The sequence below is a fragment of the Ruditapes philippinarum genome, unplaced genomic scaffold (assembly GCF_026571515.1).
Source record: "Ruditapes philippinarum isolate M1 unplaced genomic scaffold, ASM2657151v2 ctg2715_1_1_1_1, whole genome shotgun sequence".
NCBI lineage: Eukaryota > Metazoa > Mollusca > Bivalvia > Venerida > Veneridae > Ruditapes > Ruditapes philippinarum.
In genome coordinates this window covers 41451-67379 of record NW_026856692.1, presented here as the reverse complement: position 1 = coordinate 67379, position 25929 = coordinate 41451, and the positions used below count along the sequence as shown (strand labels likewise).

The 25929-nt window shown below is 32.9% G+C and overlaps 2 protein-coding genes across 3 annotated transcripts; one reads left to right on the top strand and one right to left on the bottom strand.

Annotated features, from left to right (window-relative positions):
* On the bottom strand, window positions 1–13492 carry LOC132747374 (tRNA-uridine aminocarboxypropyltransferase 2-like). Of its 2 annotated transcripts, none has more exons than XM_060736731.1 (6): window positions 12374–13187; window positions 11198–11288; window positions 8049–8140; window positions 5112–5307; window positions 3723–3851; window positions 1–1097 (listed from the first exon to the last, which is right to left on the bottom strand). In XM_060736731.1, exons 1-6 carry the CDS (start codon window positions 12403–12405, stop codon window positions 897–899), a joined length of 741 nt encoding a protein of 246 aa, XP_060592714.1. In that variant the 5' UTR covers window positions 12406–13187; the 3' UTR covers window positions 1–896. The 2 variants fall into 2 exon arrangements, with proteins under 2 accessions (XP_060592714.1, XP_060592713.1); XM_060736730.1 differs by lacking the exon at window positions 12374–13187 and adding an exon at window positions 13301–13492 and having other exon boundaries at window positions 6–1097.
* On the top strand, window positions 13463–25929 carry LOC132747373 (tyrosine-protein kinase JAK2-like). Its single transcript, XM_060736729.1, has 9 exons — window positions 13463–13560; window positions 15210–16315; window positions 16735–16851; window positions 17495–17652; window positions 19297–19447; window positions 20021–20159; window positions 21451–21594; window positions 24891–25006; window positions 25366–25929. Exons 2-9 carry the CDS (start codon window positions 15224–15226, stop codon window positions 25654–25656), a joined length of 2208 nt encoding a protein of 735 aa, XP_060592712.1. The 5' UTR covers window positions 13463–13560; window positions 15210–15223; the 3' UTR covers window positions 25657–25929.

Here is a 25929-nt window from a genome sequence, read left to right as displayed (position 1 = left end):
TTAACCAAAAAGGTTTATGTCTTAGGTAAATATTTTTTCTTTATAAAAAATCTGAAAATGATGCATGTTCATAATTCATTGCTGTAAAGAAATATATGTCAGTCTTATTAACAAATGTAATAAGTAAAATTTGTTTTAAACAGTAACTTAAGGACATTTGAAAGTAGGAGGCATTATTTTAATACAATTTACAGTAACAGTATTATTCAATATATAATGTTATTGTATTGTTCAACATACACTAATTACATATTCAAGTCAATAAAACTTGTGTGAAAACTGGTAGACTCTGACATAAAATATTTTTAATCATAATTTCAAAGATCCTGTATGTTATAATTAAGGTTGTAACAGTTACAATCTGTTTTATTTTCAGCCTGTAGATAAAAATATCCCCCTTGATCTTTGGTCAAATTTGTTATGTTAGCCCAGATTAAAATGAAAACCCTGGATCAATACAGAATAACAATACATTACATGAAAAGAGTTTTAAAATTAACAGCCACTGTGACATTGATCTAATCATCTTTGACCTACTTATGTAAAAAACCTAAAGACATTTCAATTAATAAGAGCAATTATTTAATGAAATTTATAAAGAGTTTATAGAATATGTAAACAGACATGTGGAAGACGGACTGATTGACAAGCCCAAACACTCAACAAGAGACACAATGAGAAAAAAACAACAGTTTTCATAATACATACTAAATAAATCTCACTCTATATGCTTATAAAAATGTTCATAAAACAATGTGCCCAAGATTCAAACTATCTCAAAGAGCTTATCAATTTTTTTTTTTGACATTGTATTCCACAATTTATTACATATAACAGTCCTGTAATTTTAAACATTATAGTAACTAGTTTTATTAGGGCCTAATAAAAAGCCAGCATCAACTTTCTCCTTCATCTACCCCATTGTTTTTCTCCTCTTCCATCATAAGGTCCCTTTCCTTCTCCATCCGCTTGATCATCTTTTTAGGTAATTTTTTCTGCCACAGTCCATTGGCAATTTTAAATTCTTTACTCTGGTGTTGAACAGCCCCATACTGTATTTGAAAATCACAGAGAGCTTCTAAGGGAGCAGTAAGTACCTGTAATATAAAACAGAAATATCTAAATGATACATTCATTGTATGCCATGTCATTTCAATGTCAATATCACTGACTAGTATTTTTAAGAGTACATTGTTTTTAAAAGTGAAACACAAAACAGCCCTATTAGTTAACAAGAGGGCCATGATGGCCCTGGGGTCGCTCACCTGAACATAGGCCCCCAGGGCCGGGCCAGTTTAAACCAAAGGGCTTTTATTTGAACAAACTTGGAAGACACCCATTAAAAGATATTTCATGATGTTAAGTTTTTACTATACACAAATAATGAATAACAATGACTTTTGCCCCCTCCCCCCTCTCCCTGGCAGGGCCAATTTTGACCCAAGGGCTTTTATTTGAACAAACTTGGTAAACATCCATTAGAACATGTTTCATGCTAAATATCTTAGCTCTAGCTCTTTTGGTTCTTTAATAGAAGATTTTTAACTTTTTACTCTATGTATATAGGGAAAATCAATAACCCCAGGGACAGGGCCAATTTTGACCCCAGGGCTTTTATTTGAACAAATTTGGTAGACACCCATTAGAATATGTTTCATGCTAAATATCTTAGCTCTAGCTCTTTAAAAGTTTTTTTTTTAAGTTTTTACTATATGCATATAGGGAAAATCAATGACCCCCTGGGGCGGGGCCAATTTTGACCCCAGGCCTTTTATTTGAACAAACTTGGTAGACACTGATAAGAAGATGTTTCATGCTTAATATCTTAGCTCTTGCTCTTTGGGTTCTTTAAGAGAAGATTTTTTTGAGTTTTTACTATATGCACATAGGGAAAATCAATGACCCCCTGGGGCTGGGCCAATTTTGACCCCAGGGCTTTTATTTGAACAAACTTGGTAGACATCCATTAGAACATGTTTTACGCCAAATATCTAAGCTCTAGCTCTTTGGGTTTTTTAGAAGAAGACTTTTTAAGTTTTTACTATATGCATATAGGGAAAATCAATGACCCCCTGGGGCGGGGCCAATTTTGACCCCAGGGCTTTTATTTGAACAATCTTGGTAGACACTTATTAGAAGATGTTTCATGCTTAATATCTTAGGTCTAGCTCTTTGGGTTCTTTAAAAGAAGATTTTTTAAAGTTTTTACTATATGCATATAGGGAAAATCAATGACCCCCTGGGGCGGGGCCAATTTTGACCCCAGGGATTTTATTTGAACAATCTTGGTAGACACTCACTAGAAGATGTTTCATGCCAAATATCTAAGCTCTAGCTCTTTGGGTTTTCTAGAAGAAGATGTTTAAAGTTTTTTCTTTTGGTTGCCATGGCAACCAGAGTTCTGCATGGAATGGAATTCTTTGAACAACTTTGTTAAGGCTTCACACAAGGAACATCCCTGTGAAGTTTCATTATGATCTGCCTTATGGTTTCAGAGGAGATGTCGTTTGAAAAGTGTGAACGGACAACGTACGACGGACGACGGACGACGTACGACGGACGACGGACGAAGAGTGATCCTAATAGCTCACCCTGAGCATATGCTCAGGTGAGCTAAAAATGAAACATTATATATTCGTAATAGTTCTATGAACTAGTATCAGAAATTTATAAATAACAGAAGCCCACATTATATATCAGTAATATATCTATAGCAGATGCCCACATTATATATCAGTAATATATCTATAGCAGATGCCCACATTATATATCAGTAATAAATCTATAGCAGATGCCCACATTATATATCAGTAATAAATCTATAGCAGATGCCCACATTATATATCAGTAATATATCTATAGCAGATGCCCACATTATATATCAGTAATAAATCTATAGCAGATGCCCACATTATATATCAGTAATATATCTATAGCAGATGCCCACATTATATATCAGTTATAAATCTATAGCAGATGCCCACATTATATATCAGAAATATATCTATAGCAGATGCCCACATTATATATCAGTAATAAATTTATAGCAGATGCCCACATTATATATCAGTAATAAATCTATAGCAGATGCCCACATTATATATCAGTAATATATCTATAGCAGATGCCCACATTATATATCAGTAATATATCTATAGCAGATGCCAACATTATTTAATAGTATCAGAAAATTATATATAGCAGAAGCTTACACTATATATCGTAATATATCTATAACACTCCTTCACATGCCATTCAAAAAATGGTATTCTGTTTATTAAAGTTACATTAACCAAATAACAAGAGCACTTACGCGGTGCAGTGTTAACACTTGTCTGTTACAGTTAATGCCTATCAATAACCAATTTTTACAAATATTCTAAGTAAAGGGATGTAACTCCTAAATGTATATTACTTTCAGAACAATACTCCTTGTCTTTCAACTGCAGCGTGCCATGAAAAGCAAGTATTTCAAATGTCATATTGATACCTTTTTTTAAATATAATCATAAATTTAGGAATTGGTAATAGGGCTGCTGGATTTCTCAGCTGTTGAAAAAAGTCCTGAAACTCTTTCATCTTAACATCAATTTTAAAAGGACTCCATTTTAGGTTCTATGACATGAATTTTTTTGTTTTAAAGTTTTTGTACCTCAGCGCACTTCCTTTAAGTATAAGGCCTACCATTCAGAAAACAGACTATTAAATCTGTGTTTACTTACATCAGCCAATTCTTGCCTATTCTCTAGTACAGAGATTGCCACGGCAACAGATTCTAATGTAGACAATGCGTTGTCTGTCGGCTGGGTTCGTATCACATACTTGCTTTTTCTATCACAATTTATCATCACCTGGTTACAGAAAATACATGTATAAAAAGTGAATAAATAATAAAAAAAATGCCATGATCTCAAAATTTACCATGATCACAACTGTGATTGCTAGTGTCACATGACCAATTATAATTTAGCGTGCTCGGGCAAAAAAAGTCAAATTATTATTTTCCCTGCAGAAAATGAGCACAATGCAAAACTGATCACATAATATCACATCATATTTGACATTATCTAAACAAATTAGCTGATCTGATCAGTTTAAGTTGTTTATTAGTATGGATGCCTTTTTTCATATTACAACAAAAGTGTAACTAGCATAATTAAAACACAGATATTAATTTTAACAAAAAAATGAGACTTCATATTTATGATATATGTCATATACAATCCAAAAACAAACACTGTAACAAAAAATGAAGAACAAGTTTAACTAAGAGTAAAAAAGAATTATAATACAAATAATCATTAATTACTAAGAGTAAAAAAGAATTATAATACAAATAATAATTAAGAACTTAGTTACAAATAAAGGGAAGCAACTTTAAGTCTGAGCTTTATAATGCACAATATTATTGGTTTAATATAAGCTATATTTGAGCGGCGTCATGACAAAACCAACATAATGGGTTTGCGACCGGCATGGATCCAGACCAGCCTGCGCATCCGTGCAGTCTGGTCAGGATCCATGCTGTTCGCGATCAGTTTCTTTACTTGTTATAGGGTCTGTAAGCGAACAGCATGGAACCTGATCAGACTGCGCGGATGCGCAGGTTGGTCTTGATCCATGTTGGTCGCAAACCCATTATGTTGGTTTTGTCGTGACGCGGCTCATTTATATATTCATCATGATTGTTGTTAGTTAGTTTGAGATACATGACCAGATATAAATAGATAGCAGATTATAGCTTGTTTTAGAACAAAATATTATTATTATTTACTATATAAAAGTTCATCCTTAATCGTATTATACATTGTCAACATTTCTTTTTCATTTTAAGGAGCATATTATAAGGATATACAAAAAATATATCAATATTTGAAAAACTTATAGAAAATATGCTCCTTCTCGACCAATCCATTTTACAAACATTAAAACATTTCAGAGACTGTCCAGGAAGTGAAAATCAACTCTGAATGAATAATGTCCCTCAGACTGAAGTCCTTTGGGCAATAATTTATTTAGTGGACTGATTATCACCTTCATGCACTACTCTGACATAGTATTAACCATTTATTATTGAAGTATGTTATCATTGCACAAATCTTTCAGTATACCTTTTTTGGCACCTTGAGAAGTTTATTATTTGCATACATTCCCCTAGCTTGTGTCCACGTCCCGTCAAGGACTACTAGATTGTAGGGCCCACCATGGGCTGGTAAATCTGCTATATCAACAGCATCATCGCCTGGGAACAGTAAAACTGTTTTAGGAGATTCCAATATATCTGTGAGATCTGGGTACTTGATATTCCTGTGAATCATAGATTTAAATTCATGCTTTTACACTACATAAAAATCTATTAAGAAATGACTTCATTAACCAATAACTTGTTAAATCAATTTCACTGACTTATCCAGCTTCTATTTTTGGAACGCTCTATTACCAATTTTCATAATATCAGCCAATAGCATATAATTATAGAGACTGGTTAGACTGCACAGATCTGCATACTGACCTGGCTCAATACAAGTTGCATAGCCAATTCAGTCGAAATGTAAGACAATTTAATGGTAATTATGTAACCGTTTACTAATCGTGGATATGACCATGGAATTTCATAAGTTCAAAATTCCATTTAAAGTCCGTGCCAGAATTATGTATCTTAGAAAGCTATCTTCAATTATAAATCTGAAGGCAGTCAACAAGCTAAACATAACTAGAACTGCCACTATCATGGCGTGAATACCCCCCGCATACCACTTTGTAAGAATCAACAGTGGCCATTTAGAGCTCAAGGACAACCTCCCTGCCAAATCTGAGGTTACTACAAGCCATTGCATTGCTAAGTTATGTATTCTACATGCTTCAAATGTGAAAATGTCAAAATCAATACATTGCGGACATTCTTTAGCAATTGAGAAGAAAAGCTTTTTTTTGTGTCAAGGTCCCTGTGATCTTTATCTTTTACCCAGTGACCTCAAAATCAATAGGGGTCACCTTATAGTCATGATCAACATCCATGCCAAATATGAAGACTGTGGGTCAAAAGGAATCTTTAGTTAATGGGTGAACAAACTTTTTGAAGTCAAAGTCCCTATGACCTTGACCTTTAATACAGTGACCTCAAAATCAAAAGGGGTCATCTACTAATCATGATCAACATCCATGCCAAATATGAAGACTGTGGGTCAAAGGAATCTAAAGTTATTGGGCAGATAAACTTTTTGAAGTCAAAGTCCCTGTCACCTTGACCTTTGACCTTAAAATCAATAGGGGTCATCTACTAATCATGACTAACCTCCATTCCAAATATGAAGACTGTGGGTCAAAGGAATCTTAAGTTATTGGGCGGACAAGCTTTTTGAAGTCAAGGCCCCTGTGACCTTGACCTTTGACCTGGTGACCTCAAAATCAATAGGGGTCATCTACTTATCATGACTAACCTCCATGCCAAATATGAAGACTGTGGGTCAAAGGAATCTTAAGTTATTGGGCAGACAACCTTTTTGAGGTCAAGGCCCCTGTGACCTTGACCTTTGACCTGGTGACCTCAAATACAATAGGGGTCATCTACTAATCATGATTAATCTCCATGCCAAATATGAAGACTAAGGGTCAGAGGAATCTTAAGTTATTGGGCGGACAAGCTTTTTGAAGTCAAGGCCCCTGTGACCTTGACCTTTGACCTGGTGACTTCAAAATCAATAGGGGTCATCTATTAATCATGACTAACATTCATGCCAAATATGACGACTGTAGGTCAAAGGAATCTTAAGTTATTGGGCGGACAAGCTTTTTGAAGTCAAGGCCCCTGTGACCTTGACCTTTGACCTCAAAATCAATAGGGGTCATACATTAAGGTAGACCATGAGTAATGCATTACCTCCACTTTGAAGAGTATTCAAATAAGCTAGAATCGCTTGTAAACTACATTTAAATTGAGGGGCGTGGGTTCAAACCCCAGAAGGGGCAACTTTTTTTTTCTTTCTTTTTTTCTTTTTAACATTTTTTATGTATCTCTCTGATCCCTTATGGAAGAAAAAAAGTTTGATTTTAATTATATTATTATTTTAGGTATTTTTTTGGTTAAATAATGCCAAAATTTATAACAAATATGATACCAGATATTTTCAAAGTTCGATAAAATAAAAACTACACGGTAAAAGTATTTTATAATTCGCATGATCAACTAATATACCTTTGAAAAAATTTAGGCAAAGTTTGAAAACAGACCCTCATTTCGATAAATTTTAGGGATATTTTGAATAAGGCATTTTAAATAGGGAAATGGTAAAATTAGTGTTAAAAGTGGGTGGGGTAGGGTTACATTTTTATACATTTTAAGAACATTTTGTTTAGAACCAAACATTTTGGTTGTGTAATGTGTTACTTGAATGTTATTATTTGTTTCTTCACAATGAGCAATAGAAAAACATTTTTTTATAATGATGATATTACAGGTTATTTACAGTTTCCTCATTTCTGAAAATAAGGCCTTCAAATTGCAAGGTCTTAGTTAGGTCTCAGAAATATATCCAAAACTCATAAACCACACGGTAAATTTTATCTAAATTTTGCATACAGGTGACCTTGAAGACATATAACTGTCCTATGTTGTCAATTTTACAGTTCTTTATGGTGCCCATTACCCATGGTCTACCTTAATCATGACTAACATCCATGCCAAATATGAAGACTGTAGGTCAAAGGAATCTTAAGTTATTGGGCGGACAAGCTTTTTGAAGTCAAGGCCCCTGTGACCTTGACCTTTGACCTAGTGACCACAAAATCAATAGGGGTCATCTACTTATCATGACTAACCTCCACGCTAAATATGAAGACTAAGGGTCAGAGGAAACTTAAGTTATTGGGCGGACAAGAAAAAACCGACGGATGGACGGACAAGCTGATTCCAGTATACCCCCCTTACAACTTTGTTGTGCGGGGGTATAATTATTTTGAATTTTCAACTCTGAAAATATAGCATTAAATAATTTTATAATTTACAAATTGTTTTTGGATACAAAAGATATCTGAAAAGAAGAACATACTTTCTACTGAATCTTTTTCCTCTGATAATATTACATTTTCCTTCCTCTAGACTCTGTTTCAACATGGGCGCAGTCTTAAGCTTTCTTAATTCCTGAAAAATGTGTAAAAAAAATTTTAAGTGCACTTTATACTGTCACTATAAAGCATTTCTAATGAATAAATTCTTTGAAAAGACAACTTATATAATAGAAATAGCTGCTTTCAAAGAACCTTTCCCCGTTACTTAATTCCAGGGCTAACAATCACTTTTTTGACCATTTAAAAACCTAAGCTAATGTCATTTAAAAAGGTTTCAGCTCTTTAGCATTGAGATTTAAAGAGTTCTAAATAATACTGGTATGTTTATTTTTGTTTGTTTGTTTAACTGGGTTTTTCATCAGACTGACACATTATAGGTCACATGGCGACATTCCAGCTTTACTAGTAGAGGAAAACCTCAGGTGCTCTTCCAAGCATTATTTCAGGCACCTGAGTAGAACCACCTCCATTCTGTAAGCTTAAGCTGGATAGCTTCCTCACATGAAAAAATCCAAAGTCCCTGTCATGATTCTAACACACAGCCATGAGGGGGAAAGTGGTTTGAAGTCAACATCCATAACCACTCTTCCACAGACGCCCACAATACTGGTATAATTATCATATAAAGAAAAAACATTTTATATAAACAAGCATTAAATTTCTGTTTTGAGCAATTGTCTTCGCAATGAACTCAGAAAAAGGCATAGCTAAATTTTTCACTGATAAAAACTGTAAAGGTCCAATCTCAAGGAAGGTTTACAATCTTTTCATTCTGAAAACATGTATTGAAAGTTTCACAAAAGTTTTTCTATAGAACAGAAACAATGATATGACTTGTATGTTTTGTACACAATAATACATAAAATACAATGTTTTGACCCTATAATAGTGCATTAGACAGGAGCTGGTAGTCAAGGGGCAGGACGTGAAGTGGTTGCACACTTGGTTCAAGCGAGCGAATTGGTTGCAAACTTGACAAAATGGCAAACACGGCGTGATTTTTTGAAACGGGTGAACGATTTTTTGCCAGGCAAGTGGGTTTCTTTGTTATTTTGAAGTTCATTAGTATGTCTATTCCATAATGCAATATATATGCCACACTCGGTGAAAGGTTTCGGCATCCTAGATTCTGTTTTGACGAAGTTATTGAAGATATAAACTGATCATGTAGATATTTTGAAATTTGACATGTGACTGTTCTGGTCTGTTTTTCTCCTAATTTATTCGAATTTGTAAGTTCTGAATTGCATTTAACAATAATAAAATATGTTTCTGTTAATGCTGTACAAATGGTTTAGTTCGCAAATCCGAAGATAACATTCAATACACAAAAATATCTTGTTCAAGCACATTTTGGTTGCAGACTTATACTTCAAGCATTTTTGGTTGCAAACTTTTGTGTCAATAATGTGGCATGCATATTTTTAGCAAGAAATAACTTATCTTTTTGTTTAAATAATTAGCAATATTAAGGCAATTATACCCGTTCATCTAATAAGAAATATATATATACAAATTGTGCATGCGTGCAGATATATCCTAACACAGGGTCTTTCAAATAGATATAAAACACAATATGCTAAATTGAAGTTCAGTTGTGTTTATCTTCATCATTTTTTCTCCTCGATATACTTCTTTTCTTTTCACAAAGTCTTAGGACTTTATTTATATCTTGGCATGACTAACTATAAAGGAAAAGAAGAGAAAAATAGCAACAAACAGCTTTCATCATTGTTCTTTTTTTGAGATTTGAAATAAATTTGATTGTATAGTAGATACAAACTATATTAACATTGACACAAGGGCATTATTCACATGTTTCTTTAAATTGTTCCTTATTATTGACCAATCGAGACATCTTCCAAATTCCCTAACTCGAACAATGACTTTAAGTAGTTTTGTCACATATCAGTCAATGCAAATTACCAATCGTATATCAGTTATATTATGATCTAATAGTCAAAATAATTTTTAGAATACCAAACGACATAATTATGATATGTACATCAAATCCGAAATATTGTAAACAAGCAAGTCATTTTAACTTTTGGTTTATTAAGTACATTTACATACTTTATTTCTAAAGCAACTGCTGATCTTTACATACGAAACCAACAAAATAACATTTATTGTGGTTTTGATAAACTTTGGAAATTTTGCCGAGTAACATCGTATGTGTGCACATGTCCTTATGTTTATAATGAAAATAATTCACTTACATACAGCAGTACTCTCACATACGGTTTTTTGTATGTAGTTTTCATTTGCATTTTACATACGATGACATATTTTAGAATTGAAGTATCAATAAATATTTTCCTTCTATGTGCTATTATTTTGTTTGCAGGCTTTTACTGATGATTATAGTATTGAACTGAGAACCATGTAATTTGAAACATAAAGTGCATACTTGTTGTAAAAGAAGAAAGTATAAATAATATTTATAGAAAAACAAGTAAAAGAACATAAATGTCAATAATTGCCATTGAAAATAGGTTAATAAATAAAAACTACTACAATCCTTTTGCAAAGTTTTACTATGGATTTCAAAAGAATAAGAATAAGTTTGCAACCAAAAATGCTTGAAGTATAAGTCTGCAACCAAAATGTGCTTGAACAAGATATTTTTGTGTATTGAACGTTATCTTCGGACTTGCGAACTAAACCATTTGTACAGCATTGACAGAAACATATTTTGTTATTGTTAAATGCAGTTCAAAACTTACAACTTCGAATAAATTAGGAGAAAAACAGACCAGAACAGTCACATGTCAAATTTCAAAATATCTACATGATCAGTTTATATCTTCAATAACTTCGGCAAAACAGAATCTAGGATGCTGAAACCTTAAACCGAGTGTGTATATATATTGCATTATGGAATAGACATACTATGAACTTCAAAATAACAAAGAAACCCACTTGCCTGGCAAAAATTCGTTCACCCGTTTCAAAAAAATCACGCCGTGTTTGCCATTTTGTCAAGTTTGCAACCAATTCGCTCGCTTGAACCAAGTGTACAACCACTTCACGTCCTGCCCCTTGGTAGTGCTGCTGGTAATGTATCAGTCAAAATTTAAAACCACCCATTTCAGTGCCAGGGCTTTAATAACAAAGAACCAGTACTAACCTCAAAGGGGTGTTGTAGAATAAAAACACTTGTAGATATTTCTATTCTCTCAGCTGGTAGAAATGGACACCAGCAAACTGTTTCTGGTCGACTGAAATATATATAAAATATTTTTTTTAATATATTTAAGTTTAAGAAATTACTTCAAAATGTTATACAGTGTATTAAATTTAAAGTGACATTTTGCTCATTTTTTTCATTGACATGTTCAGCTAATTGACTATGTATTTCAAAAGATTGAATGTTATAATGGTGATTGACCAACAAATGAAATTGGAAAATAATAACGATAAAATATAAATCTGCCTAAGATATAAAAAAGACTGCCACACTTTTGATAATTTTAACGTAAACACGGTAAATTCTGATGGATTATTTACAGAAATTTCAAAGGGCCACTTGAATTATTTATCATTCCAATGCTATGGAAATGAATGACAAAGTTTCATTCCTATTAAATAGAAGAAAGTAGTAGTCAATTATGATATACAACTGATTTTGCACCACTAGCTTTGACTCTGAGAAAAATATAGAACAAACTTTCACTTAACCTTAGTACAATGTATATGAATGGATAACAACGGAACAAAGATTTCACACTTAAATTCAGGATGAAGACTGTACATGTGTTTCAATTAAAAGCATTCACATTATGTAATTTGTTACAATCTTTTTTGAACTGCATGGTAACCAATTAAATGTTCATTACAAATATCCGATCCTGTAAACCCAATTACTTTATTTCATGTGACTTGGGACATAGGCAGGGTATTCCAATAATAGAACAATCACACTCAGAGATTGAAAATTCTTTTCAGAGCCACTTGTCCTGCATTCTCAGTTGGGCACCAACTTTTTCAGTGAAAGATAAAAGGCAGGGTATTCAGATAACGTACATGTAACATTATCGCCATGCATGCCATAATTTTTAGACTAATTTCCGGGACACTTTTCATTTGGAGGTGGGGCATTGATCAGCAAGCGTGTTTTTTTTAATTTACATAGTGGCATACAACCGGTATTTACAAATTTAATGACACCATAAACAAAAGACAGAATGTCATTCATTATTAACAGTTTTTCTGTCTTTTTTAAGTATTAAGGCATGGTTAATTCAATCAGTCACAGAATAGAATTAAGCTTTGTTAAGTAATGACAATTAGCCATGTCGTTTACCAGAAACATTCGCTGAATCTTGTAGATTTCATCACCTCATATTTAGCGGTAATTTTCACAGTGATTGAGCACTAATAACTGTCTCCAGGCGGATTAAATTTATACTGGTCAGTTGTTAATTACAGTGTATGAGTCGACCCCAACTCAGGAAACCACAGGGGGAAAACATTTAATCTTTTAATTGATCAAAATTATTGCCGATAATTGTTTGTTGGAAGGGGCATATAGATATACCAATCAAAGGATTAGTGTCACCATTGCAATGCTGTTAGGGGATAATCGTTTGTTATTAGCGTTCTAGGCTAGTTTATAAAAACTTGACAAAATGATTATATAAACATGTTCAAAGGAGATTATTTTAGATTTTTTTTACCAGGACATAAATCATCTCCGGGACACCTCCGGGACAGACACCTTATTTCCGAGACTGTCCCAGACATCCGGGACATTATGGCATGACTATGTTATCGCAACTTTTCGGATTAATAATAATCATGGAGAGTTGAGTGTGTGAAAACCGGCATTCTCCTGGATTAGACCCCTATGTATTTTTCGACGTCAAACATGTATATAATACACTAAAGATATAAGGATATAGCCTGAAAACGGAAGCAGTGCATGAAATATGAATTTACAACTTTAAATGGAAAAAAAATGATTCCTTCACCCGACTGCCCAGTTCATAGGCTTTGCCTAATTTCATATTAGGCAAATGTGTATAAAGGGGCTTATAAAGTTTTGGAAATTAGAATCCGAAATTTTGGGTAAATTAAGGTAAAAAAATATTTTAATGTTTTGAGGTTGAAATAAACCGTAATTGCCATTATGTACATGATTTGAGACCTAGTTACAGAGTATTTTTATTATCTTTTTTTTCAGTTTTGGGTATTTATGATGTCGCGAATACATATGACAAATAAAATTTACCCGCATCGGTGACATTCCTTACGTCTATACCTCACAGGTTCTTTTTCAGTATTTGCAAAGCAATAGAGTTCATTGAGAAAGTCTTCTTCATTGTCTATACTTTCCATAAATTTCACTCGAATGAAAAATAAAGTAACGTAGACAATGCTTTAAGCGACCGGACTTTAAGATCGCTTAAGACGTAAACGAAAAATGAAATTTTCTGAAAACTGAAATTACCAAAACAGACCAAGATCTATTTTGAAGATAGATATTTCTTAGTGAGTGGTAAATTTGACATTCCATTACACTTCTGGAAAAAGATATTAATAGAATTTCATTATATCTGTCATTTTTACAAGGAATGAATTGAATGTTAGGGGAATTTTAAGTGTTTTTACAGTGGGACTGTTGAATGATTAATCATTTTACGATTAGACTACTTTATTGGTATTTTTTGTTTGCTCAGTTCTTTGTTGTTGTTTTTTTATCAAACAACAAAGGTTCTGCAAATAAGTGTATTTAATGCAGTTGCAGCTCAGCCAGTTCATCGATATCCCTTATTTTCTGTTTTGATTATTTCAACTGTTCGACAAGGGGGATTTCAAGAAGAGGTGTCACGTTTATCCACCCAAATAGAAATAGGACATTAGGCAAAGCGCTGACAAGGCGATAACTTTAATAGGAAGTAATAGAAACCAATTTGGGAATTAAAGAAGACAAATTAATTAATAGGTCTACAAACGTAAAGGGATGTAGGGGAAGGGTCGGACACTCAAGGGTTGAGGAAGTTGGGGTTAGCAAATTTAAATTAATAAAACAAAACCAGGGCAACTGGAAGATACTTACGTAGATGAGAAAACAACAAGAAAGGACATAAAAGTTTCCCTATAAAAGTATGAAACAACAAACAAGAATAAGGGCTTACCAAAAAAAATTAATCCATAATAATCAATTTGTGTAGTATAAAATATGAACAAAATAAATATGAATAAAACGTCATATCTTGTCATCATGTTGAAAATCTAAGATTTTTATTAGTATGGTCGGATTATGAATGTTTAACATGGTTTTTAGGTCGCCTTTAAACAGTTATCATTTTTGCTGACCTTGACCCCCTAATTTCAAGTCAACTTGTTATTCTCATCTTGAGGTCAGCCTGCCACCTTTTAATCAAGTTGTCCTGCAGTCTGCTTGTCCCTTCAAGTCAAATGGGTTCAATTTCTCATCACTTATTATCTTTCGTTTAAAATAGTTGATACAAAGTTTCTTAATTTAAATTGTCTAATATATTATAAATAATTGTATAATAATAACTTGCCATTCTGAATATCTAAAACTGTACAAAAGAGATTTGAAATTCCTTAAATTGATAATTCTGGTTTATGTCTTGTAGGCTATATAACGGGCATATAAGTGAGAAAACAAGTGTTTCTTAGTATTTATCATTATAATTTGATTAATTTATCTATTTTATTGTTTATTATTATGTCTGATTGGATTATATCATACAATTTATACTTAATTTATATTTAAAGTATAAAGTAGCAGTATACAGAATTGACTTTCAAATTAAAAATAAAAGAAATAAAAAACTGAAAGTGAAACTTGAGAAAAGATTTAGCAAAATTAGATATGTTTAATTTTTTTTAATAGTTATTAGACATAATTTGAATAGTATCTTTTTTTGTTTTTCTGTAATTCATTGCTACAATTTTAACAATATGGCACATTTGTTTATATTTATTTTTATTGCTTTTTGTTCAATCACCTTAATTATCAGTTACAAGTGTTACTTAAACTCTGTTGAATGCAAATATGTGTAGAACTTACTGTTTTTTTAAAAAATAATGTTGTGTGTATGAACAAGAAATTAAAATCGAGTTTGATACATGTATTAATAACCAATAAGTGACCTTTTTTGTTGTAGAATATGATTTCCTGATGCAGACTGTAATGGATACAGTGATGAAGATCTTATATAAACGAAGTGGTAGCACGACTGGCAGTGCAGGTGGTGATTACAGACGCAGTACTAGTGCTGGTAGTGATGGGGACTCTTCAGGTGTGTTGAGTGGAACCACAATCAACATGTCCAACTCCTCAACTATTACCAATGGTTCATGTAACAGGTTGATCAACACCGGTGACACTGTGGAGATCATTAATAGTGCAGCGCCTATATTAGGAGAGGTTAAAGTTCAAATCTACAATGACACCATTGATGATTCTTCTGTTTCTTTTAGTTGTTATGACACTTGTGAAGACATTTGCCTATCTCTTGCCAAAAGACTAGGTATCACACCAACAATGTTAAATTGCTTTGGTCTGGGTATTCTGGATGTGACACTAAAGAAGCATTACTGGATTGCTCCGAAGCAGAAACCTAGTGATATCTGTTACAATATGATGCAAACTCAAGAATATAAAGTGTTCTTTAGAATGAGGTTTTTTCCAGAACAATCCAAATGCAGACAGCTCGATGAGGTGGATCCTAGATGCCTAGAATACCTGACTTGGCAAGTGAAGTGGGACTTTCTTCATAGTATTTCATCATGTAATTGGGAAGAGTCTAAAACAGATGAAGCAAGGGGCTTTAGTTGCATGCTTATCCTGTTGGCACTTCGTTTACACTCTGAAAAAGAAAATTGTACTGAAAATTTGAAAAATTACATGAAGAAAAGAGACCTAGACAACTTCTTACCTGTGCCTTTGAGGAAGAAATTGGTTGAGGGAAAAGTTCTTAAAAACAACATGTTGAAGAAAGTTGAAGAACTTCAAAGAACACATCCTGTGGAACATTGTGACTCGTATTATATCATGAAATGGTGCCTGCAGGTTGCTATGAAACAAAACAAGTCCTATAAAACAGAAACATTTGTGGCATATGACCTTGATATTGATAATGAAGAATTTGAGCCTATAGATGGGGACGAACCACCATCACAAATTGCAGAGAAACAGGAGTTAATGATCACTATTAGGATAGACAAGTCCAAGCCAACATTGACAGTGATGGAGATGAATGAGAGACGTGTAAGTATAACAGGGAGGTGGAATAAATTCTAGTAAATTCGAAATCCGTCTTATTACCTCAGATACAGTTAGTATATTTATGGAACTGCACAAAGTTAAGTTATTTTGTTTCATGTTTCAGTAAACGATAAGCTTGACATAATAATTGTTCCAAAATAAATAAAACAACAATTTAAACTCTAGATTGTTGAATCAGTTGATTTCACTATTGTCTACAGACATTGCTTAACACTGTAATATTAGATTTTAAAACTTAAGTTATAATAAGATAGCTACAAAAGTCTGGCCATGTAAATGTAAATAGTAAGAAGCTAATTCTTAATTTAGATAGGCAGATTTCTGTTAAAAGAGTAGAAAAAATCCTAATTTTATGATGGGTTTCGACTAATTTTAATCATGGCATGTTTTGATAATTTCAGATGCATACAATTGATTGTTATGTTGAAAATGTTTCCAAGCTGGAAATTTGTCCCACTGATCTTGATGGAGTAACCTGGTGGAGGGTACATATATTCAGGCAAGATGGTCACCCTGAGGTAAAAATATATTTGTTTCTTTTGTATACTTGCTTAAGTTCTGGCATGATATCATAGTAATTATGAAATGAAAACTCAATGTTCATGTTCTAGACTTGGTAGTGAAAATATTGCGTATCTTATGACTTCTTAATCTCAACAAATTAACAATGTCAACGATGCTTATGGTAACTTGATAAACAGTCATTTACTAGAAGACTAGAAATTAATGTAGGTTTTGTATATTTGATTTAATTGACAAACATAGCAACCTTTTCCTCCAGTATAGGAGCAATAGATCACTGCTGTCTGAACTACACTCTATTTTTTACTCACACGTCCATAAACTTATTGAACTCCATAATACTTATTTCTAACATTTTGCATTTCAATACTGAACAAGTGTGTCACACTTGTGTTGGTTTTAAGCTGCAGTATATCTTGTAGCAGCTTCAGTGACTAAGTCTTAACTCATGCCACCTGAGTGCAGACCATGATCAGCCGGAACATATCTGCCATCAGCTTATAGTTTTGAGATTATCCCTAAATTGATAATTTTTGTTTTGTTCAGATTATAAGACAAGCAAGACCATTACAGATATTTAGCATGTTAAGGGTAAATGTATAATATTCATGTATATATAAGTTATCATTTTTGTTTTAGATGTTGTATTTTGATGATAGTAAGGAAGCCTATTCCTTTGCAACGTGTGTAGAGTGTTACAACCGTCTAACTGTTGACTATTATGACACTGTGTGTACAGAACTGGTACCATCACTATTTAATGAGCTCAATACATTGCGAGCACATGGACCTGTGAGGTAGGGAGAATGGAAACGATGATTATCTGTTTCTTTCTAAGAGAAAAAATGGTTTATGTCATTTGAAGACATTCACTTTATATAAATAATAGCTTTTATAAAAAGAATGGCATATTATAAAAATAACATGTCTCTCAGGGTGATAGTGCATATTAGCAACACGGGAACTGAAATCCACCTGGTGAGTTGCTTCAGTTCAAGGGTTGCTAATTAAGAAAAAGTATATCCCAAACTGTGATTATATCCCTCAATAAAATCACTGTTTGGACTTCGGATGCGAGGAATTATATCAGGAAGGCGTAGCCTGTATATAATGCCTGAACGTGATATAATGATATTTTTATTTCGCACCGTCAAAAAATGAACGATATTAAGAAATTGTGCCTGATTTATTTTCGCACTTATTTTCAGCGTGTCATATTTTTAGTGGTTACATCATGTGTATTAAGATTATGTCACATGTCTAAATATAGAACGTCAAACAGTGATTTTATTGCATAATAACACACTTTCGGTTCTTCAGTGTTCAAAAGGGTAAAATGCGGGTCTTGTTAGAATATGCTCTGTTACCCTGAGAGACATGCATTATTTTTTTTATTATACCAAAGCAACATTTTTAGCTCGACTTTTCTATGAAAAGGGGAGCTATCCTACTCGCCCCGGCGTCGGCGTCGGCGTCGGCGTTGGCGTCACACCTTGGTTAAGTTTTTCGTACCACCCCACTTTATTTCAGAAGTATTACAAGTATGGCTTTGAAACTTACCATACTTGTTCACCATCATAACCTCCATCTACAGACAAGAGTACATAACTCTGTCAAGGTTTTTGACAGAATTATGGCCCTTTTTTGACTTAGAAAGTGTATTGAGCTTGGTTAAGTTTTTTGTACCACCTCACTTTATTTCAAAACCATTGGAGGTATTGCTTTGAAACTGACCATACTTGTTTACCATCACGACCTTCATCAACAGACAAGAGGACATAACTCTGTCAAGGTTTTTGACAGAATTATGCCCCTTTTTGACTTAGAAAATACATTGAATATGGGTAAAATCCACTTATTGCCTTAACCCTTTGAGATATTGCTTTGAAACTTTTAATGCTATTTCACATCATTACCCCCATCTGTACGCAAGAGAAGGTAACTCTGTCAAGGATTTGTTTTAAAAATTAAGGCCTTTTATCGACTTAGAATCTTGGTTAAGTTTTTAGTACCAGTCCACTTTTTGACTGAACTGTTTGAGATATTAATTTGAAAGTTGGAATACTTGTTTACAATCATGATTCCCAAACATGTCCAGGAGAAGGTAATTCTGTCAAAGATTTTATTTGAATTATGGCCCTTAACTGTCAATGTTTTGTATTATAGGCAAGCACTAAAAAAGTCGAGCGCGCTGTCTTACGGACAGCTCTTGTATTGTAATTTTTCACCACTATCCATTATTACTCATCATTTTTATCAGGGGAGAGAACTAAAACATCAGGTTTTCTTAAGTCTATATAGATAACTCGCCCCTGGGGAAATTGCAAAAGTTATTGAATGGGTGATATTCATTTCCAGGATGAGAGATCGAAATAACACCATGTGATGTCACATTAGGACATAAAGTAAAAAGTTAACGTGAGGTATTTTATGTTTTCCAGGGATGAGTTTGTGAAGAAAAAATTGCTGAAGAAGAACAGTAAAGACCTGTATATACTGCGATTAAATCTCAAATATTATGACCAGTATGATGTTCTTTACCTACCCAGTATCACCATTAATACTAAACTGAAGAAAGTTACTTTACCTAAGGTATGTGAGCTGTTTAATTATTTTATGATCACAAGATTTACATGCCAGTACTACTTAAGACAGAAGTACTGATTTATTGTCAACAAAGCAGGCTAAAAATTGGAAGTATAGACCTGTGTGATTATTAGTGCAGACATAGTACCAGAGAACTCAATTTGGGTTGATGCTGCTAAATGTAAAAGTTAAACTTGAGGAATATTATATAAAACTTCATTCTCCTTAAGAGAACTATATTTCATGACTGTGTTATTATGTGTTCCATGTACAATATTATTCTATGCTACATTTGTAGTTTGTAATGGTAACAAATATTCTGAAACTCCCCATATTACAATCTTTGACTGCTGGCAACAAACATTAATTAAATGGTGTTTGATTTTTTTTCAGATGTTTGAATGGTGTTTGATTTTTGACACGTTTGTATATGGTGTTTTTTTTCCATATATTTGTATGATGTTTTTTCTTTCACATATTTGTATGATGTTTTTTCTTTCACATATTTGTATGATGTTTTTTTCTTTCACATATTTTTATGGTGTTTTTTCGTTCACATATTTATAATTATGTTTGCAGATAGTACGTGTAGAAGATGGATATACTGTAGACGGTTCCGGGAGGCAACCACAGGATATAAAATTTCTGATGAATGACCTGGTTAGGGAAGCTAACCTGTTTCCTTCAACTTGTTTGAGGATCAAACCACAGTCAGAGGGTTTGTTTTCATCTGTTATATCTAATAATGACTAGTTCAATTATTGGAAAGAAAACAGGGATTTAGGGTTTTGTTTCAGCACCTTGGAAACATGACTCAGTTTTCAGTGTTTTATACATATTGGGGAAAAAAAAGACAACATAATGTATATATCCAATAAGACAGAGATATTAGTAAACATTTTCTGTATTTCACTCTTAAACACATAATACAATTTGAAAAGCAAGTTTTTGTGTCCCACGTTAGTGGCGGGCATTTAGATTTACCCTTGTCTGTCTGTCTGTCCGTTCACTTTTGTGTCGCACATAACTCAAAAAGTATTTGACCTAAAGTCATGAAACTTTACAGCAATGTTGAGCAGCATGTGTAGTTGTGCACCTGGATATTTTCGTCTGGATATTTTTAGTATTTTTCAGAGTTATTGCCCTTGACTTAGTAAAATTTTGCAATTTTCAACTTGTGTTGCATGTAACTCAAAAAGTATTTGACCTAGAGTCATGAAATTTTACAGGAATGCTGATCAGCATGTGTTGTTGTGCACCTGGGTATTTTCGTCTTGATATTATTTTTATTGCCCTTGACTTAGTAAAATTTTGCAATTTTCAACTTGTGTCACATGTAACGCAAAAAGTATTTGACCTAGAGTCATGAAACTTTACAGGAATGCTGATCAGCATGTGTTGTTGTGCACCTGGGTATTTTTGTCTGGATATTATTAGTATTTTCAGAGTTATTGCCCTTGACTTAGAAAAATTTTGCAATTTTCAACTTGTGTCGCATGTTTCTCAAAAAGTATTTGACCTAGAGTCATGAAACTTTACAGGAATGTTGATCAGCATGTGTAGTTGTGCATCTGGGTATTTTCATCTGGATACTTTTAGTATTTTCAGAGTTATTGCCCTTGACTTAGTAAAATTTTGCAATTCTTAACTCATAAAGTATTTGATCTAGAGTCGTGTAACTTTACAGGAATATTGATCAGCATGTATTCTCATCTGGAATTATTTAGTATTTTTAAAGTAATTGCCCTTCACTTAGAAAATTTTTGCAATTTTCAAATTGTGTCGCAAGTTACTCAAAAAGGATTTGATATAGTCATTAAACCTTATGGGCAGGTTGCTCAGCATATTTAGATTTGCACCTGGGGTTTGGCTTGTGGATTTATCCAGTATTTGTAATTTCCCTTGACTTAGTAAAAAGATTGACAGAACAATGGTGCGGTGGGGGCACCCGTGTCCTATGGACACATTTCTAGTTTCAATTTATTTTCTAAATTTTGGGAATCTTGCAGGGTGTGATTTATTGCACAGTTTTATATTGGGCAAGGAACCAGTTGATGTACATGATGAAGATGAGGAGAAAAGAGAGAAAAGAAAAATTGAGAACCAGCCTAAAGTATATAACAGGAATGATTTGAAGTTACAGTCAATGCTAGGTATAATTCTTTGGGTTCTTATTTTTTAAAGGCACATTATGCCTCAGAAATGAATTCATTTTTCCTTTCTTAGAAAGAGAAAATATGAGTTTTATTGCATTTAAATTAGGGATGGCAATGAATACCAAAATCAATACTCGAGTACTCGGTCATTTTTCCGATCCAGTACTCGGACGATTTTCAATGATCTTCAAAGTTTATCACACAATATCAACAACGTCCGCATGCTACTTTTGTTTTCTATTTACATTCATAGAATTTGTAACTATAGATAGGACTGCAAAGGAGACAAATTAATTAAAATTAAATCAACAACATTATATTTTAGAAATATTTATTAATGCAATATCAAGTTTAAAACATGTTTTACAGTTGAAACATCTTTTTCTTCTTGCAATAAAATAGACTAATCGGCGGCAACAAAAGTTTTCCCGGGTCTAAATACTACCTTAATTATCATATCATAATAGCAATACAGCCCTTTGTTGTTTTAAAGAATGTTACCTTAAAACAAGATTCGGGTACTGTTTTACACAATTAAAGGTTACTAAATATCATAAGAGGCCGGTTGACGTAAGCGACACGTGTGCGTGTCAAACTGTTGATCACCTCATTGAATTTATGGTATCATTTTCGCACCTCTGCAAGAAAGTTGTGATTGCATTTAACAGATATTTATGAAGGTATATGCACATCTCCGAATTTCTGAACTAATTGGATACATTTACTAAATTTAATGTCTAAATAGCAAATAAAATAAAAATTATACATTTTTTCTGAGTAATCGAATATCAGTTTTGTTAACCGATATTCGGACGTTTGATCGAGTACTCGGTTAACAGGTTACTCGTTGCCATCCCTAATTTAAATACATGACATTGTAATGGTTAGCAACATGAAAAATGTTTTACATCTGAAGACAGAAGTACTTAATTTGAAATTATTTGTCATAAAAATAGCAAAGAGTAGTATTTTGTCTTCATACATTATATTAAATTACTTTAACTATGCTAATTGCCCAAAAAGGACTGGAGCAAAAGATAGTTCAGCCAGTTAGCTAACAGAGAGAATTGCAAGAATCTTTAAGCTTTCAGTTCAATCATCTTTAAATTATTGTATAAATTTTCTGTATTCATGTAGTATTGTAATTTGATGAAAATTAAAGATGTTTAATCAAATTGGCCAATGAGTAACATTTTGGCAACTAATAACAGACACCAAATATAAAAGCTTTTGAGAACCAAAAATAAATGAATTTCAGAAACAAAATGGGTCATTTAAACTTGTAAATAGTATACAAAAATTTGAATATTGAACAAAGAATATTTGATACAGCACATCTTATAGAGTTATGTAATGGTAAAATGGATAAAATAAAAATACTAGAAAATGCTGATAAATGATATGCCATATAATTCATTGATATTTGGAGAACATATTACAGAGGTTTACAGGAATGTGTTTTTAACAGTTTTAGTTCAGGTACTTTTTAAAAAAGTTAATAATTATTTGTCTAATGGTTTACAAATTACAATAATTACTTAAAACTATTATAGTGGTATGTTGTGGTGGGATTTTAGTTCAAGAAACACCAAATTAGTTTCTATATTTATTCAGGTACTAGAAAAACTTATAACAATTGGGGCCTCCGTGGCCGAGTGGTTAAGGTCGCTGACTTGAGATCACGGGTCCCTCAATGCTGTAGGTTCGAACCTCACTTGGGTTGAAATCTTTCATGTGAGTTAGCCATCCAGCTGGCTTATGGAAGGTCGGTGGTTCTACCCAGGTGCCCGCTTGTGCCTGAAATAATGCCCAGAGGGGCACCTGGGGTCTTCCTCCACCAATAAAGCTGGAAAAAAATCGATGAAAAATTTGGCGGGACCCTCTAGGATGACCCCACTTGAGTATACGGTCGCCCATATGGGCTTTCCGGCGGCAACCTTAAATAAACACATTAAAAAAAAACAAAAAAAAGCTGATAACAAATAAAAAAAGGGAATGAGACAAATTAGAAGGAGAAATATTTTACAATAGAAAATTCATAAATTACATATTTCATATAACACTGTATTACAATATTTACAAAACATTCATTATATATAATTTAGCATTTCACTATTAGATGTAAAATAAACATGCAAACCAGGTATAATGTAGAATTAACTTCAGTTATAAAATAAATCTATCATTCAGTTTGAGTTACTATGAAATGTTAAAGCTATCCCAGAACCAAATCAGCTGAAAATAACCTTCATACATGAACAATCACCCATCACTGAACTTGAAGAAATAGTAGAACCACCTGTAACAAAAGGCCAGTAGACAAACATGAACACCTAACACCATAATAGATTTGGTCTTGCCTTTATGAGAAATTACTATAAACATTCTAAAAAAGTAACTTGATTATTATAGATCCAGAGTATTTGACAGGGATTTTACGAAGATCTGTCTATATATATTTTTTGATTTGAGGGCATTTTACAAAGGTTTACAATATTTTGTTTGAATATATTTTAAAGGCAGGGAAACTACACATCACCACCTAATATTTAAACATAAGATGATTTATTAAAATTGACTAGTTTTGATCTTTAGATCATAACCATGATCTTCATAATTGTAGATCAAAAGTATTTTGCATAGGTTTACAAAGACAAATTTGTGTAATAACTATATTTCAGGTCAAAGACATTTTACTGAGGTTTACAAAGATGAGTTTGTGTATATTTCAGGTCAAGGGCATTTTACTGAGATTAACGAAGACAAGTTTGTGTATATTTCAGGTCAAGGGCATTTTACTGAGATTAACGAAGACAAGTTTGTGTATATTTCAGGTCAAGGGCATTTTACTGAGATTAACGAAGACAAGTTTGTGTATATTTCAGGTCAAGGGCATTTTACTGAGATTAACGAAGACAAGTTTGTGTATATTTCAGGTCAAGGGCATTTTACTGAGATTAACGAAGACAAGTTTGTGTATATTTCAGGTCAAGGACATTTTACTGAGATTAACGAAGACAAGTTTGTGTATATTTCAGGTCAAGGACATTTTACTGAGATTAACGAAGACAAGTTTGTGTATATTTCAGGTCAAGGGCATTTTACTGAGATTAACGAAGACAAGTTTGTGTATATTTCAGGTCAAGGGCATTTTACTGAGATTAACGAAGACAAGTTTGTGTATATTTCAGGTCGAGGACATTTTACTGAGATTAACGAAGACAAGTTTGTGTATATTTCAGGTCAAGGGCATTTTACTGAGATTAACGAAGACAAGTTTGTGTATATTTCAGGTCAAGGGCATTTTACCGAGGTTTACAGAGGTTTGTTGTTAGAACAGCATCATGTTATCATTAAAAAGATGAGAGTTAAAGACATTGAAGATGGTGACTTCAGACTTGTACAAGAGGTAATTTGTCAGTTAACATATTAATATAAACTCTGTAAGTTAAAGAAATTGTGAAGTTAATGTGTTCCAGATGTTTATACAGTCTTGTTTTGCACCTATGTTGTTGTACATTTTGAATACATTTCAATGAACATGAGAAAATTTGCCAGATAGCTTAATGTGTAAATCTTGGTATACCGCTGTTAAATTGATGGTTAGATGTTTGTTTTCATCGTTTTCCAGTTTCCCCCAAAAATTTTGTGTTGTTTTCATATGTCTTGAAACCTTTCAACTTTAAACTATGTTGTATAGTAACATATATATATATAAGTATAGTTCTATAATAGTTAACTTCATTTACTACCTACCATTGTTTTCAGGCCTTTAGTGAAGGTATAGATAAGCTAGTGGCATTAGCTGACTACCAGTACTTTGTGGCTTATATGGGGATGAGTATGACCCCGGATGTTTGTATGATATTGAAGGGAACCAGTCATGGAAGTTTACAGCAGTTCTTACAAAGCAGGGATCCAACCCTTCCCATGCTGTCATTACATCATCTGTTAGATGCAAATATACAAGTTGCCTCAGCTTTAGTTTATATGGTAAATATACCTTATAAGTACTTTTTTCTGCGGGAACTTTATTTCCGCTATTTCTGCGGTTTATAATGACACCGCAGATTTAAAAACCACAGAAAATTAAGCCTTTCGCTATGTCTACATGTATGTCGGAATATGTCACCTACCTGTATTGTATAATTACATTACCATTGCCGTTATCAGCTTTTGTAGATGGGAATAATTTTTTCTTTATGTATCCGTCATGAATAAAATAATAGAAAAAAAAGTTACTTTACTTGTTCTTTTTGTTTAAAAAAATATCATGTTTGTATGATTTTCGCTCACCCTAAGCTTGATTTATTTTTAAAATAAAACTTTTAT